The 19,486-nt window shown below is 36.6% G+C and overlaps 1 protein-coding gene and 1 long non-coding RNA gene across 18 annotated transcripts in view; one reads left to right on the top strand and one right to left on the bottom strand.

The window, feature by feature from the left end:
• Nucleotides 1–8,882, top strand: part of ATP2B2 (ATPase plasma membrane Ca2+ transporting 2) — a 392,203-nt gene extending 383,321 nt beyond the window's left edge. For 12 of the 14 annotated variants that reach the window (XM_040646615.2, XM_040646622.2, XM_040646620.2 and 9 more), the window contains one exon: nucleotides 5,259–8,882. In XM_040646615.2, the coding sequence (XP_040502549.1) occupies nucleotides 5,259–5,570 (312 nt within the window). In that variant the 3' untranslated portion in view covers nucleotides 5,571–8,882. Of the gene's footprint in view, nucleotides 1–927; nucleotides 1,003–5,258 lie in introns of those variants that run through there. The other 2 variants (XM_046900106.1, XM_040646621.2) reach the window with 2 other exon arrangements.
• The window catches only part of LOC121106648, a 72,210-nt gene that overhangs the window by 36,793 nt on the left and 15,931 nt on the right, over nucleotides 1–19,486 (bottom strand). The window lies entirely within an intron of this gene.

Consider the following 19,486-nt stretch of genomic DNA (forward strand, 5'->3'; position numbering starts at 1 on the left):
TGTTTATAGAAGTTTCAGCATTTAGGGACATTATTAATCTATCGTCTGATAGAGGCAGAGATATCATAGTAAAACTTACAAGATTCCACTAGTTATCACAAAGATTGTCCCAGTCTACTAGGAAGTCCGAAATCTTAACTGACTGCTGTGTACCCTTCCTTTAGGGAAAATAACTATGTTTTAAGTCTAAATATAAAGTCACGTCCTCAACTGGAGATGCACTGTGCCAAGAATATTTAGAGTCGTAACAGAGAAATCTTTTCTTTAATAGGATCATATTCTGTATTTAAGCTTTGGCAAATCTGATAAAAACTGTTAGGCTCCAAAGGATTTGGAACAATCCTATAATAAAGGAGAGATGCTAGGAAAGTGGAAGCCATACTTCCAATCTCATGCTCTGAAATTCAGAGGAGTAACAGACGTGAAACTTTGTGAAATGAGGATCAGACCTGAGGTTGTCACAGATGATGTTATTGTATTCTGGCCTTGCTATGTGTGGTTTGACTTTTCAGCAATGCTTACTGAAACTATGGCATATTTATGCAGAAAGAGAATATCCAGAACATCCTTGTCACATGTACACGTGACTCCCATACATACAATATCTTCTCCTGTGATATCTAATCTAATATATCTTAAACTCAGAGGATTCGCAAACAAGAACAAACATACTGAAAATATGCCTTGTATCTCCAAGCTTCACGTATCCCAAAGTACTCGACCAAACTTTCTCTAATTAGTATAATTATAGTATTGATATAGAATAGTATATCAGTTACATGTAAGAGTTGGCATCTCTTTGCAAAATTGACCTCTTGTTTACAATTTTATACTAATCACCTTACTGATCTTTCAGTATAGAATTTATTTGCTTTTGCAGTGCCCTACTCTCTACTGTCTGAATATTAAATGTGTTTGTTTTCCCAGAGGGCTAGAGAACATTGGACAAAAGGGTTCAGCAGGAGAGAGTGAAATAAAAAGAGGTTGTGAGTCTTTAACCTTGAGCCTGAAATGAATGTGAACCAAACTCAAGATACTTGGCTTATATGAAGCCAGGTAAACATTCGAGTATAAGCCCACACGCTACCAACCATAACAGATGTGCAGATGATAAAGAGGCTTTGTGTATTTTGCCTATATTGCTGTATTTAAGAGTGAGATTCTGAACTTCATCTTTTCTTCTGATGGGGAAAAAAACTGTAGTATCTAAATTTCTATTTCTTTTTTTTTTCTTTTTTTTTTTTTTTTTTTGCCTAATGCAGTATAATAAATATAACTGTCAAGGTGGGATGAAACTCAAGTTTTTTCTATTACAGCTACAGAGAAGAAAGAAGTGGAAACTTAGAGCCATGTCAAAAATGTCCTGAATTGTTGTTCCCACAGTCTTTTGTTTAAAAGCAGTTCATTTTTTCTGTTGTCTCCATCACTGTGAGAAAAGGGAGCTGTATCACACTGTTTGTCTTCCCTTGGCATTGTCAGCATCATAAAGAAATCTCATTTACATGAGCTTCACACAGTTCATAAAAAAACATGTTCTTGGTTCTATCCATTATGGGTATGTCCCTGCTTTTACATGCTGTACAACCATAACATTTTTTGAAGTTCATCAGCTATAATTTATCTTAAAAAAAATAATCACACTATGTGGGCTTTGCTTCAGTAGAGCCCCTAAACTTTTCAACACTAAATATTACTTCAAATAACCTTGAACTTCCTTAAGCATGGATTAATAGAATTTGTTGCTGTTGGGCCATGTAACTCTGGGTAAGCAGTATCTTTCCAGTTCTTAGCTTAAATAGGGTGCTGTTACTGTATTTAAATTAAAATGCCAACTTTGTATTCAAGGTGGCAAACCCCAAATATGTATGGAAAACCTACACACCACTCTAAAACTGTAGACAGATGTTAAGAATGCAGTTTTCTACATATCCTTTGACAAGAAAACTAGCTAGCTTTATATTATCTCAGCTCTAGGGATTTGCCCAAATTTGGCACTTGTGTTACAGCTGCATTCAGCAGATGAGCTACTGACATATCAGTAGTTATAAACAACTTTTAAGCTATTATTTTTTAATAAAAATCACTATGAACATGTAGTATCTTTGCCAATAATATCTAAATGTTCCTGCAAGAGCTCCACACAAAGTGATGCAACTGCTGGCTGATTGTACATTATGAAATTATGTACCTTCAGATTGCTGTGTAAACACATCTAGTCAAAGCAAAAGATGCTGCTGTGGTCTTTTCTTTCAGTGGTTCTTCAGCAGTCCCAGCAGAGTATTGAATTCAGGTTATGGTGAGCAGGTTTTCATAGCTTGTTTTCAAACACAGTCTGATTCTATAGGTTTCCCCCAGCTATGTATGATACAAGCAAGCTACTTAGATTGACTGACTGAAAGCTTGGTACTAAATGCAAATTAGATTCCAAATCTTGGGAGTAAATGCAATACAGATGCACAGTTAAAATCCATACTTGCCCTGTAGTATCATTTTCTGAGTCAGCTTCTGCAGTTTTATTAAGCAGACTACCAGTGGCTTCAGTGGTTGCTTCTTACTGCAGAACTTGTAGTCTCACTGTATGAAACTCAATTCCTCACTTGCTAGCCTGGAAAGGCTTAAATATGGCTTGTGTGGCCTGAAGAAAAGCTTTCTTTTATTGAATCCTACAAAATCTCTACAAGTGTAATAGGAAAATCCAAGCCTGTATTTTTTAAGTGAAAATTTAATCTACTTTTATTTAAAAGAATCTAGCTGGCAAATAGAACCTAAATCTATCCTATAAAATGTGGCGATATTCAAGAGAATGAAGCATTCCGTTAGTTTAATCAGATATAGTGAAAAGCTGGAACTGAATGAGATGATAGCTGTTTTTATTCAGAGAGCAGAAATAGTACGTAGCTTTGCAGAAAATACCCCTTTATCAGCCCATATCGTAAAGTGGACATGTTGCAGAGCAATTCCCTGATTTCAAATAGGGCAATGTGGTAATGCCTCAAAGATTGCTTTGGCAAACATACTGTTTTTTCATTGTTTAGACAAACTATTTTGCACTTTCAAGAAAGGTCTAGGTAATGAGGGAATTAGTATGTCAACTCATAGAAATAAGAGTTCAAATCCTATATATTTACTAATGCAAATTAATGTCTTGTTGGTTCACTACAGAACCATCACAGACCAGAGCACAATTCAAAGTGATTCAACTTGCATAAAGCCCTGATTTGTAATCCCAGGTGCTCTCTCAAATACATGTTACATACACTGTATGCCTGTAGTGCACAGACCTTGCTCTTCTGTGCCCCTCTTGTCTTGCACCTGCCAGCCTCCCAAAATCTTCTACTATCCCCAACCTGGACAGGCTATTCTATACCACGTTATTTTTCTTATTTGGAACACAAGCAGTCACATGAAGCTGCTTTTTGTACTGTGCCCTATCCTACCAAACATATTTGTAAAGAGAAGGGGATTTATTTGGACTACCAACAGCCATGTATTTGAAGGTGATTTGAAAGACTTCTCTTAGGATTTTTGAAAGATCATGAGCATTCAAATTTAGAGAATACAAACAAGGACAAAGTTCAAAGAGATCAAAGTATAAGTCAGCCTCTTTCTCAAATCTGCTGATACTCTGTATGACTTGGACAGCTCCAACGACAGGGTCAGCTAAAACCCCCAGTTGTAACAATGTGAGCCCACATAATTATTAAAACAGTCTGCTAATTAATGAGGAAAATAATGCTATACAAATCAGTGATATATTAAACCAACCAATAACGTGCAGCATATTCACATGTAAAATGACACACATACCTACCACCAACCATTTCAAATGTGCTTGGAAAAGCTTTCACAATGCCTGCTTGCACCTTTTCTGCCTCTGCCTGTGTTTTGGTTTTCCCTTTAAGAAATGCTAAAAATTCACTCATGAACTACATGGAAGTAGAAGGATAGAACTCATATTTAGTCATAAAACATTTGCCAACAGATCACGTTTTTGCCATTCTGTTTTTTCCTCCCTGCCCCCCCACTCCTTTCCAAGCAGTTATGTTTTTTCAGTAGTAACACATAGCACAACCCTTCACGTCTCTTCAGAACCGTAGGTCACTGGGATACGGACCACATCCCTCCCTTTGCCCACCCACAGAGCACTAGTGTCCCCACTCTGCCATGCTCCTCACTGCTCCTTTCATTTCCTACTGAGAAAGCAATTTGCACTGTTGTTCACAGTCTAATGGGCGGAGCCTTGTAGTTTATTTTCACCAGTGTTCTTATTGTCAGGTGGTTAACAACATTAGATTTATCCTGGCATAAGTCTGCTGACCTAGTTTAAAGACTGCATATATGGCATCAATTGTGTCACTTTCAGCTTATAACTGTACAAAGAGTATTACAACTGAGACACAGAAAATGAAAGAGCTTGCTGTTTAACAACGCAATTCAATTTAACCCAACAATCAATACATTATTATGTTTTTATATATTAAAAAGTTAAATGGCTAGAACAGTGGGTCTATACTCGAGTGTTTACCTCACATATGCATGAAGGAAAAAAAAAGTTGGTTCAACAATACAATGTTCACATTATCCAGGCTTCCAAGTGTAGTTGTTGTGTGCAAGTTATCTCTGTGGTAACTGTGTTTTTTTTTTTTTTCCCTGTGGTAGCATGATTATGCTTAGTATTTCGTCTGCTTGGCTTTTTGTGCTCTTGGCTGCATCCATTTAGATTTTGCTTTAAAACACTGGTATTACTTATAATTTTTACACTTGGCTCCTGTGTGTCTCATACTTACCCATCCAACTGTGTCTGTGTTCTGTGCTTTTCTGTTTGTGACGTGTGATTTGTTATATGTAATGTTTTATAACAAAACAAAAGAGACTTTTTTTAAAATAAAAAAGCCTTCCTACTTACTCACTGCAAAACTATCAACATGCATGGTTTTTTACATTTGCATTACAATTAACATGGCTTGTCTTTTACTAGGGATGTACCACACGAGTGGACGTTCGCTTTCTTTAACCGGTACTTCCCATCAGTTCTTTGATGGCTTTAAACTTGATTTATTTTAATATTGCAGTTGATACAGATATTCAAAATGCACATAACTGAGCCACTCGTTTATGCATATAACATCCAGAGACTATGGACTTCAGCTGCCTGCACTGCCCTAACCATATGCTACATTTTTCACAAAGTATTCTCTAACACATTTTGGCCCCTTAAAGGTGTGACCTCTGACACCTCTTTCCTTTTCTCCCCCTAGATCCGCGTCGTGAAGGCATTCCGTAGCTCTCTCTATGAAGGTTTAGAAAAACCAGAATCTAGAACCTCTATTCACAACTTTATGACTCATCCTGAGTTTAGGATAGAAGATTCCCAGCCCCACATCCCACTCATTGATGACACAGACCTAGAAGAAGACCCTGCTCTCAAGAAAAACTCAAGTCCACCGTCTTCGCTCAACAAGAACAACAGTGCTATCGACAGTGGAATAAATCTTACAACTGACACAAGTAAATCAGCTACCTCTTCTAGTCCAGGAAGCCCAATACATAGCCTGGAGACATCACTTTAGCTGAAAAGGTCACTGCAAAAAAAAAAAAAAATAAAGTAAAATAAAATAAAATAAACAACCACAGCAACCGAAATCTATAAATATATATATTAAAAAACATTGCTGGCTGAAAAGCTGTTTGAACTCTTATTCACTCTGAGACAAGTGAATGAATTGTTAATCACAATGGTTTTGGGGAAGGAATGAATGGCTGATTTACATACCCCCCCTCTTGTTCCCTTTCAGAAAACAAAACAAAACAAAAAAATCCTGCATGAATGTACTGTACACTTCTGGCCCTTCTTTTTTTCTTTTTCTTTCTTTTTTTTCTTTTTCTTTTTCTTTTTTCCTCCTTAAGCAGGAACTGCAGAGGACTTCTTTCTGCGGCTATTTATCCAATTCACTGGTCTGTGAGTTTTTTGAAATGCTTGTGTGGCATGGACTCAATTGTATAGATTAATTTAAAGAACTTTTTTGAAGTTGCAAAGCTTAACTTGCACAGTAGATTTGCACCAGTTGGACAGAGGAACTTAAACATTTATGAGACTATATATAGAGATATATACATATAAGTATATACATAATTAATTATATATATGTATATATCTATATATATATATACAGTTATATATATATAAAGTTTCTTTGTTGGCATGTTGCCTTGTTTCTGCTCAAATTGCTCTGACTATTTTAACTTATTTATGTCCTAAAAAAGAATGTAATTTGTTTACAAACCTGTAGATAATATCCTTAACTATTTGTAGGGTTAAGAAAGCACTTCCTGCCGAAGTAGTATAAAAATGGCTCAGCTCAGCTCATTGAAACGTCTGTAATATCGCACCCTGGATATTTTATTGCAACTGCGTTCTGATTTCTGCCTGTTTTGTTGTTGTTGTTGTTTTGGGTTTTTTCTTTTTTTTTCTTTTTTTTTTTCTTTTTTTCTTTTTTTTTTTTTTTTGTTAAATATTGTAGATATTGCAAGTAAATAACGAAAGAAGCCAAAATATTATAAGACATTGGATGTAGCATTGTGATCCTATATACAGGGAGGTAAAACAGGCTTCCTTTGTTTCAAATAAAAATCAGAATGATCAGGTTCTCTCTTTTTTTTTTTTCCCTCTGATAACCTGCTTGAATTTGTTTTGGTGCAACGTTTGAGAATGGAGGCTATTTCATTCTTTAAGCATATGGCAATGGCTTCCAAAAAATATTTTTAGACAGATAATATGTGAAACTGAGTTGAGTTTATAAATAACAGATTTAAAATAAGTTATATTTGGTTTGTCTATATGGAGATCAAACTACTGTTTAAATATTGTGACATATTGTGTTAATCCTTTTCAGTTAGTGATATAGGCATTTATTTCCGTATTACTTACGAAGTACGGGCTGTTGGCATTTTGGATGAAAATCACTGTAGGTTGTTGCTTTGATTTTTTTTTTTTTTAAGGAAAATATCATTTCTGCACTATTAGGTCTGAATGAAACGATATTAATTGTATACTGAGATATTCTTTGTGTGATTTTTTTTTTTTACCAAGCTTGTCTTCCTGTAGTCACAAAGTATACTGTAACACAGTACATTGTTTTACCTTGAGCTTTCTACAAAGAAAGCAACTTTGAAAACCTGCAGTAAGGAGGGTGAAAATTCTTTTTCAAGATGGTAACAGCCCTAATAACTTAAAATTTATGAGCTTATATAATTGCTACGTCAACCACTTGAATGCTAAGCACTTTGTGGATCACAGATTTTTCATAAATAATTTTTGTATTTAATATAAAGTTTGCTTGGAGACTTTTCAGCATATAATCTTTTCCATAACTGTACAGTGCAAAAGATATTTTGAATTACACCACTGATTATGCCAGATGTGTTGAAAAACACTCTCAAACTAGCTTGACAAATTGATTTGTTAAGGTATTACTGGTTGTCTTAAGGTTGGCTAATAACATGGTGCATCTCTGCAGTCACAAGAACTAAACCAAGCCAGAACTCTTCTAAACAGGATTAGACTCATGGCCAAACTGCAGACTGAACTGACTAAAACGTTTTCAGGGTGCATCAAGACTATTCAGCCAGGTAAAGCTCAAATCAGCTTGAATTGCCAGCTTCCGGACTCTTGTGTAGAAGCTTGAATGTTTTTGGCTCAAATTCGTAGTTTGCTATCTGATCCAAACCTTTCATTCAACAACAGAACAGGTCGTGGGAGGTGTATACAACTGTTTCCAGCAGATAGTGTTACCCGTTTCTTAACAGTAAAAGCTAGCATGGAAGCATTATTATTTTAGCTAATTCCTAGCAACAAAGTGATTGAAACTCAGTCAGGATTGTTCTTCGCTTTGTAAATACGGTGACTAACCTTTGTATAACATGTATTGGGTTTCTATGGCCTATTTGGGATATCATATTCAGAAGAAAAAGTGTTATCTATTTACAGGGAAGCCTCTAGCTTTGGACTTGAACACCTACAAAAGTTATTAACACTGGAACAATTTGTTTTCAGCATCTTAACACTGACTGTTTGCCTTTTTATTTTCAAACTTCATATTTTTTCTTGGTTTCATTTTTTTTTAACTTTTCCTGTAGGAGTATCCCTCCCTAAGGTACCATTTGCAGACTTGAAAACTGTTAAGAAAATGAACACTACATTCTTGTATATATAGTAAAACATATATAAACTGAGATGCATAGATAACTTGGGCTTTTGTGAGCAGAGACTGTGCTTTATGTATATGATAAATGATAGATTTTTTTTAAAGCAGAATAGCTATGACCTTTCAACTACAAGTCGTGCATCACAATTCCTTTCTTTTATTGCTTGACCTCTCTGTGATGGGAACAATGGATCAAAAACCAAAATGATCAGTTTGTTAAATTCCCTGCAATATATAAATGCTCGCTCTCGACGTACTGTACTTAGCAGCATGAGATTTGTGGACAACAATACAGTGGTACATTGGCAATCCATCCCACTAGGGGTTATTAATATATGTTCATTCATCTGTTTTTATGAATTTTTTTATCTAGACAATAATTGTAAATAAAGAACTTACTCTGTCTGTTCATTTAATACTATGCAAAAGGTTATGCTTTCTATTGTTATTCTTATTCCTACAGTGTGATGCTGGAATGTTTGTGGTTTCAAAACAAAAAAAAACCAACAAAAAAAAAAAAGACAAAAGTAAGTAAAATATGTGATGTAAATTATTTTATAGTTTGAAACAAAATGATAAAGTTTTACTCTTGCTGCTTACTGTCTAATAGATCTCTCTTGGCAGGAGCACAAGTGGAAAATTTAAAGAAATAAATTCACAAAGCAGCATGAACAATAATGGTCTGAACGTAACAGCTTTCTTTATTGTCACTTGAAGTTATTAAATCCAGCTTTGGATTCCCACTGGCACAATATAAACATGTATGTACATGCTCTAGATTGGCACTAAGAAACCTGCCTACCACTCAGAGGTTGCACTGGCTCCCTTAGGCTTTCCTTATGCCCAGTTGCTAAGTCAGCTTGGAGTGCTTTTGTACCTGTCTGACTTGGAGTCAGTGGAACAAAGCTTGCTCCATGCTGCGGTGGTGCAATGTGGTGGGAACGGCTGATGAGAATGCTGTAGTGAACTTAGCTGAAATTAATAAGTACAGAATAAGATAGGTGATGAAGATAAGATAAATGCCCTGCCAATTTGTGAATGAAACTGTTCAATGTTGGTCCTAAGATGAGCATCTAAGTCTGTATTCCTATCACTTTGGCCCACTGAAATATCCCTCTACTGATACTGCTTTTTGCATCTTTTTCCCTCTCTGTTACCATCAGAAAGAGGACTGAAACCTTCTAGAACTGGGGAGTTAAGTCCAGCAGTCATGTCCTGCCAGATAAGACCTGCCCTAAAATCTCTGCATATGCAATATAGGGGAAAAATGAGGGATTTCCAGTTTTGCTGCTCAGACCCTCAGCCCAGAATTTCTACATATTGAAGTGTTTGGAAGAATGAGAAGTGGGATTGTTCAGTGTTTTAAAACAAATACGTATATATGTTAAGCTTGTGCCAGTTTCAGAGATCTGTTTTAGCAATTGCACCTTTTCAGGAGTGTTTGTGACATGTTTTTAGCACTGCATGGGAGTGAGTCATAAATTCAGGAGAACATGCAGGAGGAAATTCCCTACTATGCTAAATTCTTACTCTCTGCACCAAACTGGAGATTCAGAAAGGCACATAACTTACCAGTCCATCACAGGGAACTAACATCCTGATTCAAAATAAGGATGCTAGGTTTTATTCTTGCTGTTCTTTCACCCATACTAAGTATTCTGCTAGGAAGACAATGAGGGAAGTCATACACTCATAGACGATAGAAAATCAGGTACTGACCATGTATGCTGATGCTACACTGAGTGCCGCTGCATGAGATGGACTGGAGGAAATGGTTCATAAATAATGGATGAAGGAGAAGCAAAAAGAACAGTAAAGAGAAAGGAAAAGGTGCATTTATATTTCACAGTACACTGAAGTAAAATCCTAAATGGTTTTTATTAGTTTGAGGCACTGAGTTCTAATCGAACAGATACTCAAGTAGCGTTCTTCGTCTTTTCCAGCTGAAGTCCAAATTCATGAATAGGCTGAGGTTGCTGTAGTGAGGTTTAGGCATCCAGATGCAAAAACCTGATCTAAAATACTCTTGCTCAGCTATTACCCATAACATATGATCTGCCCAGAAGACTGACCAGAAGAAAGAGATTATCGCTGCCACTGTCTTCCAAAATATTTTTTTCAATAATTCTCTGATATGAAATAAATGTCACAACTTGTGGTACTGATTAACTTCAAAGCAGTGCACTAATGCAGGCTGTGGGAAGGCTGGGGTTCAACACTTCACACTTCCTTTGAAGTAACACTTTGGTCTTATGGTATTACTGTAACTGCTTTCGAGAAACCACAAAAAGGTAAGCAGCAGACACTTCTTACTTACGCTTGTATTCCTGCAGCAGTGGGAGACACTGGCAAGGATGGAATACAATTTATCTGTGGTCCAGATCTGGACCAGGCTGATATGTAGACTGCCTGGGATTATAAACTACATATCCATGTCTCTAATTTTATCAGTACATGAAATCTGAACAGGTAATGCTCAGTTTTGTTCAACTACACACTTATGACAGTTACTGAATGAGAGAGAACTGATTGGTTTTTTTATTTTTACAAACAGGCAATAGGTATATTGCCATCTGATTTTGCAAAGTTGTATAGCATAATAACTGGGTGGTACCTATAATGAAATTACTTATGTATTAAACAAGACAGGCTGTGGAAAGACACAGCAATGGAAATATTTATGAGTTTCTCCAGCATCTTCAAATAAACTTTCAATAACTTTATTTTATGCTGCCAATCTGGGAGACCATTTTTGCCTGGTACCAACTGGAATATTAAATTCCTAGTAAGGGAATGTACTTTTCCACTTATTCTATCTGTGATGAATTTTTTCTGCTTCCAAAGCAACAGCATCTCCCTTTCCTCCTTTCCTCTTCCTGTTTGCGTGTTTAACAGTGATAACAAGTTGAGCTGGTACAAGCAGTGTTGATGCTTAGTAAATTAGATGACTTTACATTTTTACAACAGGGTCTGAGATTATGAAAATTTGAAAAGGAGGTTACTGAGTTTTCTTGAAAATTTTTTGAATATTTCTGTCATCTCAGACACATTACAAATAATTTCCTAAAAGATTAAAGAAAATAAGATAAACATTTGGTGAAAAATCATATGAATAAGCTACAAAGACTTTGTCATCAAAGTATGTCAACTAGGAAGGCTTTCTTATGCTTACTTTGCATAGGCATAATCAATAATAATTGTTAATTTGACTGTTTGGAAGGCTTTTATAAAAGATGAAGTTTAAAAGAGTTACAATGACTGCCTGCCATTGGGAATATAAAGAGTCTATTCAGTTTGGCAAGTAATGGATTCAAATAGAATGCTTTCTGTCACAAATACACATGCCAAATACTTAGGACTGCAATGCAAAGCTACTTGAACATAAAAATTTTCCCCTACCACCAAAAGGTTTAACGTGCCAGATCTAGGTTTTATGTAGTTACTTGGTGAACTGGATCAGACTATGTATCTGCTGAAAACTATTTGTTGTTGTTGATGCTGTACAATTTCAGCTGCTTTCCAGGCAGTTTCATGAGTTCCTTTACCATGCGGTTTGGTGAAGGTTAGTGCCAGGACAGAAGCAGCAACAGAAACTGACAAGAGATGGAGACAGGAAAGAATAAAGCCACAATTATTTCAGATTAAAATGACAGTTCTAGCAAGCCTACATCAAGGGGAATTGAACAGATGTCTCTACTTGTTCTTTGTTTTCGCCAAAGACAGAGCATTCAGTACTGTCTGCCTTACTTCTAAGGTACCAAGTGTGTCACAGAGAATGACAGTTTCAGAAGCAAAATGCAGAGTCACAAAACTGTTTGATGGCTGCTGTAAAGCAAGCTGGTTTTCTGCTAGGCAGGTGCCTCCATCTGACAGAATACCATCGTGCTTCACTTTAACTGACATTTTTGCTGGAAGTGTGAGCAGGACTGGAAAAACACTTCCTCACAGATCTGCAGGATATACGTAGGTCACTCTGATAGTAATACCTCCTATACATTTCCATGGGAACTAGAACAGGTACAAAGAGCACAATAACACCATTTGATAGAGCAAATTCTCAGCCACAAAACACTGTATTTCAACACAGTAAACACCATTAGCGCTGCATTTTCACCAGGGATGTCTGCGTGCCGTGCTCATACAAATCTGCACCATTGGAGATGACCCACTGTTTCACAGCTGCTAAGATAGCATTACTGATAGGAAAATGCTGCCCACACAGTCCAACGTTCACTGTGCTCACATCCACTGTGTGGTCCCCATAAGCATTCAGCAATAATCAATGAATGTCAGTGGGTGCCATGTTTTCCTCATGGAGGAATTCAGTGGCACACCTTTGTGCCGTAAACACTTCCACGTCAGATGCCATTCTGGCAGACTGCCCTTCTGCTTCCATGTCTCGTACGGCAACAACGTGTCATGGAATAGTGGCAGCAAGGTTCAGCCTCTACCACCTCTGCCTCTGATATTGTGGGCCAATATAATATAATAGGAGGCATTATTTTCTGAGCAGCTCTTGTACAACATTGGCTGTATCTGCAAAAGCCATTTCTGATTATATACTTTTTTTGCTGTGGTTTAATCTATTGTGAAGAGTTTATATAAACTTGTATTTGGTTTTATTGTCCTATTCTCCTCTTGTGAGGAATTTGGTTCTTTTTGCTATTTTTCTATTACATTTTCAATGCTGTTTCCTATAAGCCAAGGTGATGAAAATGCTTTTAGTGAAATATGAATTTTTACCTACATATTAGTGTCCAATAGCCTCCTATATGCCATGACGCCTGGGTAAAATTGCGCTTTTCCTATATGAAATTACACAAAGAAAAAACGAATTGGTTGAGTATGCTTTAGAGATTATTCAACTGCCTTTCTTTCCATTTTCATGTTCAAGGCTAGAAGCACTAGCTAATAATGATGGAGCACTTTGTCTCCTGAGTGTTCCTGCCCAGCTGATGCTGTCATTACATTTTGTTACAGAAAATTTGCAGGTTGATCTGTGCTATGCCACTGGCAAAGCTTTTCCTAGGCTAATTGTGGGTTGTAACATCAGAGAGTAAATCTGCTGTTCTTTCAAACACCAGATACTGCAAGTTCTAGCACTCTCCAGATACAACTTTGAACTACCCCACATCAGAGGAATAATATTTTGTTGGCCAGTTACAGTCAAGGAAATGATTACTTAGATTTGTATTTATAAACAGAGACCCCAGCAGACTCTCTACACTCAAACTGTTCTGTTGTATCCTGAAATGGGACAAAAATGTTATAATCTGAGATTCTGTTCAGTAGCTCAAATAACGCACTGCTATACTGCACAAATCACATCTTTATTAAAAGAATTTAAAAGAAACTTTCTTCAACATCCCCTGCTATCTGATACTTGATGGGAAACTCGAACAAACCTCATACTGAGTGATCTCTCCTTAAAAGTTATCTCCATAAAACATCAAAAAAAATCTAATCAAAGGAAGAAAAAAGTATATAGCTCAAGGAAATAGCAACTAGCTAAAAAACTATCCTGGGCTCAGATCACATCTAATTCTGATGTTAAGATTTCCTCACAAATGAAGTGTCACAATAATGCCTGCACAAAGGAGAGAAAAAATCCTGCTTTTACCATGAGAGCAGTTTTAACAGAATACTGTGTTTGCTTCTGTGGCTGTAACTAAATGGCGTCAGGATAACGCTGTCTGTTAGCTCCCCTGTGCTTCTCTGACAATCAGGGAAATGACGCACCAAGAAACTCTGAAAGAATTTCTAAAAAGACAGATTCAGAAAGTGGTTACAAAATTCCTGAAATAATGTGCAAGTTTACTTTAAAAAAGAAGTCAAAATGTACGTGCTGCAATAGACAATTAGCTTTCTTTAAAACTTTGGTTGCTGCTCCTTTTTTATTTTTGATAAACATTTTTCTTAGTTGCGTCTTTATAGTGCTTATAATCTCAAAGGCTACTTGAATCAGACCCACCAAACTAAAAATGAAACTCCTGAGCTTGTCATGCCTTGTAACACACACAGTTTTGATGTAGTTATTAGACATGGAAAACTGAAAAGCAACGTTCTCATCTAGTTTAAACAGTAGCTTTCTTAAAATGTTCTATGTCATTCCAAAACCAATATGGCTCAGTCCTTGATCAAGATAATTTCAACATAGTAAAAAGGAAGAGTTATGGAAGAAGAAGAAAAAAAAAAAAAAAACAAGTAAAAAAGCTAATGCAGTCACAAGCTTTTTAATACTTAAGTGGCTTAAGCTCATTTATAACCAAAACTACAGGTGTTTGAAATCACGTTGTGAGGACTGTTAGCACTGCCCAATCAACACAAGCAGCAGGTGCAAGATGGGTGCCTTTAGAAGTCATACTCTGCAAGAGCACTAGCTATTCAGGATGTGTAGTATCGTTAGCAGTCCTATATTTCTAAGCAATTACCAAAATCAAACCTCTAAGGTTTGTTAGTTCTGTTTGGTAGCAGCTATTTTAGTTAACTACTTTGCAGATGAAGTGAGCATCAAGTCTGCTGAAAACTGAAGGTTGGCTTGATTAGTAGTTGCAGGTGGGAAGCCTTGAGATAACAGCAAATGAGCACTTTAACAGAGAACGCATTATGGAGCAAGGAGAGGAAACAATTCAATTCTGTGCTGTGTAATGAGCCAACTGTGGCATGAGCAGCTATGCACTGATTTGATGACAAGGTAAAGTTAATGAGTTAAATGCATGGTAAATGAGAATGTATAGTTTTTTGTTTCTTGGAAAATCTCAATTCTATTCAAATGTTATGTCCTTTGAGATTATTATTAACGCACAGAGCGTGTTACTGAGCCATCTGGGAAGATGGTACTGCAGTGCTCCTGGTGAAATTTATAAACCCTGTGGCTGCACCAATTGATTTCCCCCTCCCAATTTGACTTAGTATGATTGGTCTTTTTATTTGTCTCTCATTTTATTGCTTTATTGTATATTGGTATGTTTTGTGCTATCTCACACTTACTGTTTCTTTTTATTTCACGTCTGACCTGATAAATTTCTTATTTTAGTAGTCATCTTTACTCTACTTTGACTCCAACTTAACATAAGCTTTCTCACTGAAACAATATTAGTCTCCCTGACCTCGTCGGCCATTCATGCATTTTATTCTTGTTGTCTTTCGTGTTGCTTGATAAACAGAAGGCTTGTTAAGAATGCAGTAAAATGTGGACTTGTACTTTAATTTTGTAGCTGTTTGCTTTCTTGGATACCTTCACTGTATTGAAAGTATGGGGTATCTCCATGTGAAAAGCCATGTTGTGTGACTAACAGTAATAGTAACTGATTACAAGCAAAGCATAGGTTAATGCTGTAGAAAAGGCAGGTGGTTGCTTCCTTTTCTTCTTTCCCAGAACCAACATTTTTATGGTGGGTTTGTGTTTCTCTTTGCACTGATATTATTCAAACTCCATCGATCAAGCTGTATTCTATTTGTTAGAGGAGCTTCTGTGTTACATTTTTCAGCCTGTTGTTCAGATTATAACTAAGAAATGAAGGAAGTATGCTATTATTTTTTGGTTGCCTCTTACAGCAATAAAGGCTGAGCTAAAACTGTATCAGTACAGTGAATTGTTGCTACAGGATTAACGTGTTTTGGTTCCAAGCAGAGAGAAACACCAAGAATGGATTTTTGAACAACAACAACAAAAAAGAGCTAATTTCTAAACAGAACACACAGATGTGGTTTTTGACATGGAAAAGGGGGGGAGGGGGGGATATCAGTGTTATATTTCCATGAACCATAGCAACCTACTTCTGTCCCCACACTTTCTGCCTCTATACTGTGATGAAAACTGTAATGATTCCCTATGCTTGGATTTTAAGATGCAGATTGAATCCCTAGTGTAGGCACTGATGAGGGGAGAGGGCATTCTCAGCAATACTAACGGTCTGTGGTATAAGAAATACTTCCTTTCAAATTGAATTGATCTGGTAGCAAATCACCAGGTTTGAAGAACATCTTATGAATACTGATGCAGAGCAAGAGTGTGAAATCAGTAGCAATCAAATTCTCCTGGGGTTCTACAGCCCACTTAAGTAACAGTGCACAGTAATGTTGTGCTAAGTGCAAGTCTTTCCCTCTGTCTACTCCTCTGCAGGTTTAATGAATGCCCTACGCATAGTAATTACTTTCACATTATCACTTTCATATGGAGAATAAGTCATCTACAAATTATCCAAGTCTCAACTTCAGAACAAATTTTATTAATTTATATAGAATGGAAATTGTCTTCACCCTTTCTTGGTGCCCTCAGCAGAGGTTAAAATACAGCTACAAAAGGCACACAAGATAGAAATGAATCTCATTAATGTCACTTTTACAGTCCTTCACCATCACAAAACCAGCAGATTATCACTTGAAACATTCTGTGTTCAAGCTCTAGTAATTCCCAGAAAACTGCAGAGCTTTGAAGCAATCCCTTAAATGTTAAAGTCATTCAGATCAAAAGGATGAACTATTTCTAAGAATTCCAAGTTGCTCTGGTTTTCTATTTATTTTTCTCTCACTTCTTAAACTGCTGTGGCTGGGATTGTGTTTTTTGTGTTGGTTTGTGTTGTGGTTTTTTCCTACTGTTTCTGTGGCAGATGGATTATCAAAATAAAACCAACACAGAAAAATTAGACCATTAGCTTAAGCACTTATTCAGGATATTTTTTTCCTCCTGAAAAATGTCATGCTCAATACCAGTGCAGATGGTCATAAATGCAGTGATAAAAATTCAGCTTTTTATTCTTAGTCTTTACTTTCCATTTGGTTTAAATATGGTTGCAGAAAAGCTTAACAAAGTGATCTATTTTTTTAGGACTTCAGGAATAATACTTAAGTGTTTTCTATGCCAAAGTTAATGAAATTATCTACCTTGAGGATAAAAAAAACCCAAACAAGTTCATCACGTCATTCTTCCTTCTACATGAAACTGAAATAATATTCCTTATCATGAATAGCAATTCCTGCAAGTGATTCACAATATATTACAGGAGTACTGCACCTTTTGGTAGCATAAGTAAGACCCACAGCTCAAATACAACTCCAGAGAAGGGAACTTTGTAACTTCTTAGCAAATCAGAGGTATGACAAGAATAAGGGACTAAGAAGCTCAGGAAGCTGAAGTGGTTTCAAGGTGGAACAAGTGCAGCAGCTGGAGAGACAGTCTGGGTTAGGACAGTTTCTGAATCCTTAGATGTGTTGGTTCTGAAGGAAACCCTACAGCTCAGCAAGCTTCTGGGGAAACCAAGGAAGTATAAACACTATTAAATCTGTCTCAACCCTAGTTCAAGTCAAGAGGAGGGGGAGTGGAAAAATAAGCAGGATTCTGTGATACAAAACTACCTGAATTGCACAATGCTGCTCACTTGGAGGATGCTGCAAACACACTCAAACTTTATTCCCCCAGTGACACAGTGCATGCTGAAAAACCTTACAGAGGAACTGATTTGAGTATTAAAAGCTTCTGGCTGGCACTCTGCATTCAGCTTCGACTCACATAAAGAGAGTTTCCCTGGACGTAGGTTAAGTTCACAGTCTGATGATTGTGAATTGCTATGGAGTAGAACAGTGAAGCTGTGGATTTACGAGCTATGTTTAATTCAAGAATGTGTACACATACAGAGGTCTGGTATTACTGGCAGGATCAGATAGTGAGGGCATGCATCTCTGTGAACGGAGGAGGCAGAAGCAATACAAATAAAAGAAACAAAGGTCTGAACAGTCACTCCACGGGGAAAAGGGCATGTAACTCAGAGCATTAATTAGGGATAACGAGTTTCAAGCTTAGTGCTACAAAGAAAGAAACTGAGATGCTGGAGAAGGAATAGTGCTTCCTGTTTTATTTCTAATAGGCTCAAGAGAACACAGCTTATGATGAATTAACAGAACAATTCTATGAATTCAAGAAATTCTATGAATACTTTTTCTCTTCTTGTAAGAGAGTCAGACCACAGGCTAAGTGTTCTACACTTTTCAAGGCAGAATTGTGGGATCACAGTTTTCAAAGTCCAGTGATTTTCTATGGAGGTGTAATCTATGAAAGTTCAGACAAGCTCACTGTCTTATACTTCAGTCTTAACACTGCTGTGCTCTAACCTTGCCTGCTCAGCGTAGTTATATCAATTTCATTCTGAGCTATTCCAAGAGGTAACTTGCAATTAAAACTTCACTGCTCAGATTAGCCACATAGTGTCACCCTAGACCGTGGAAAAAAAGTTTAATAAAAGGCATTCTGCTTAATTACTACCATCGAGAAGCAGTGCTAGGAATAGTCTGGAAAAATGTTCCTACTTCCTAATAAGTTAACAAGCTTCTCAGGGGGATCTATTTCATCCTGTGTGCCATGTCTGTAACTAGAATCCTGCTGTCTTCAGGTACTCCTGAAATTCTGGATAAGAGCCATCTCCATACTCTATGCCAATCACCATCAATATGTTTTTCTTCCTCTTTACTGCTTGAGATATTGGCATCTATAATCCTCATATGTGACAATGGTGTTTTGGTTTTCCAGTGATTGCATACCAAAAGTATATTTTATGGTATGAGATTTTGAAATGCAATTTTGATTTTTGAAGGTATAGGTATGTATCATTAAAAGTCCACGTATTTAAGTTTATTCCCATAAATAACTCCAATGAAGCTTCAAAATAGTCCCAAAGCAAAATCTAGTATTTCATTTTCTTATCTTTGGTTCCTGAAAATGTATGGAATAGAGAATGATTTGTATTCTAGGGTTTGCATTTGTCCCATATGACTTTGATTTTAAATAAAGCATTTGGAGTCCAGATTTAGTCTCAGATAATACAAGTTCTTGAAAGAGTGATAATTTTTGAAATAAATAGTTTTAAACACAAAGCCAAATTACAAAGTATCTTTGAGGTCCAAAAGAAAATTCCTAAGTTCAAAATACAAGAAAAGTTTCATCTGAAACTAGAGTGGCATTAAATCCAGTTCCAGACATGAGGGTATTGACATCTGGATGTGGAATGAATTGAGATTCAAAGCACATCCTCACTCTTCACAGTATATACATGGTAAAAATAATAGTAGGAGATTATAGATATCTACTGCTTATGGTTTAGTTTTTATACTATCCCTTGGATGGGATATTTTTGGTGGAGAAAAAAAATGCTATGTTTATTGAGTTTGCAGTAGCAAGGGCAGAATTCCACTGAATGGTGGTTAACTGCATCACAGAAGCACAAACTGCATTCATATTCTTGAGTCTGTTGATGTGGAGTTGGACTCTAAAAAAAATACCTGAACAG

This window comes from Gallus gallus, chromosome 12 (assembly GCF_016699485.2).
Source record: "Gallus gallus isolate bGalGal1 chromosome 12, bGalGal1.mat.broiler.GRCg7b, whole genome shotgun sequence".
Lineage (NCBI taxonomy): Eukaryota > Metazoa > Chordata > Aves > Galliformes > Phasianidae > Gallus > Gallus gallus.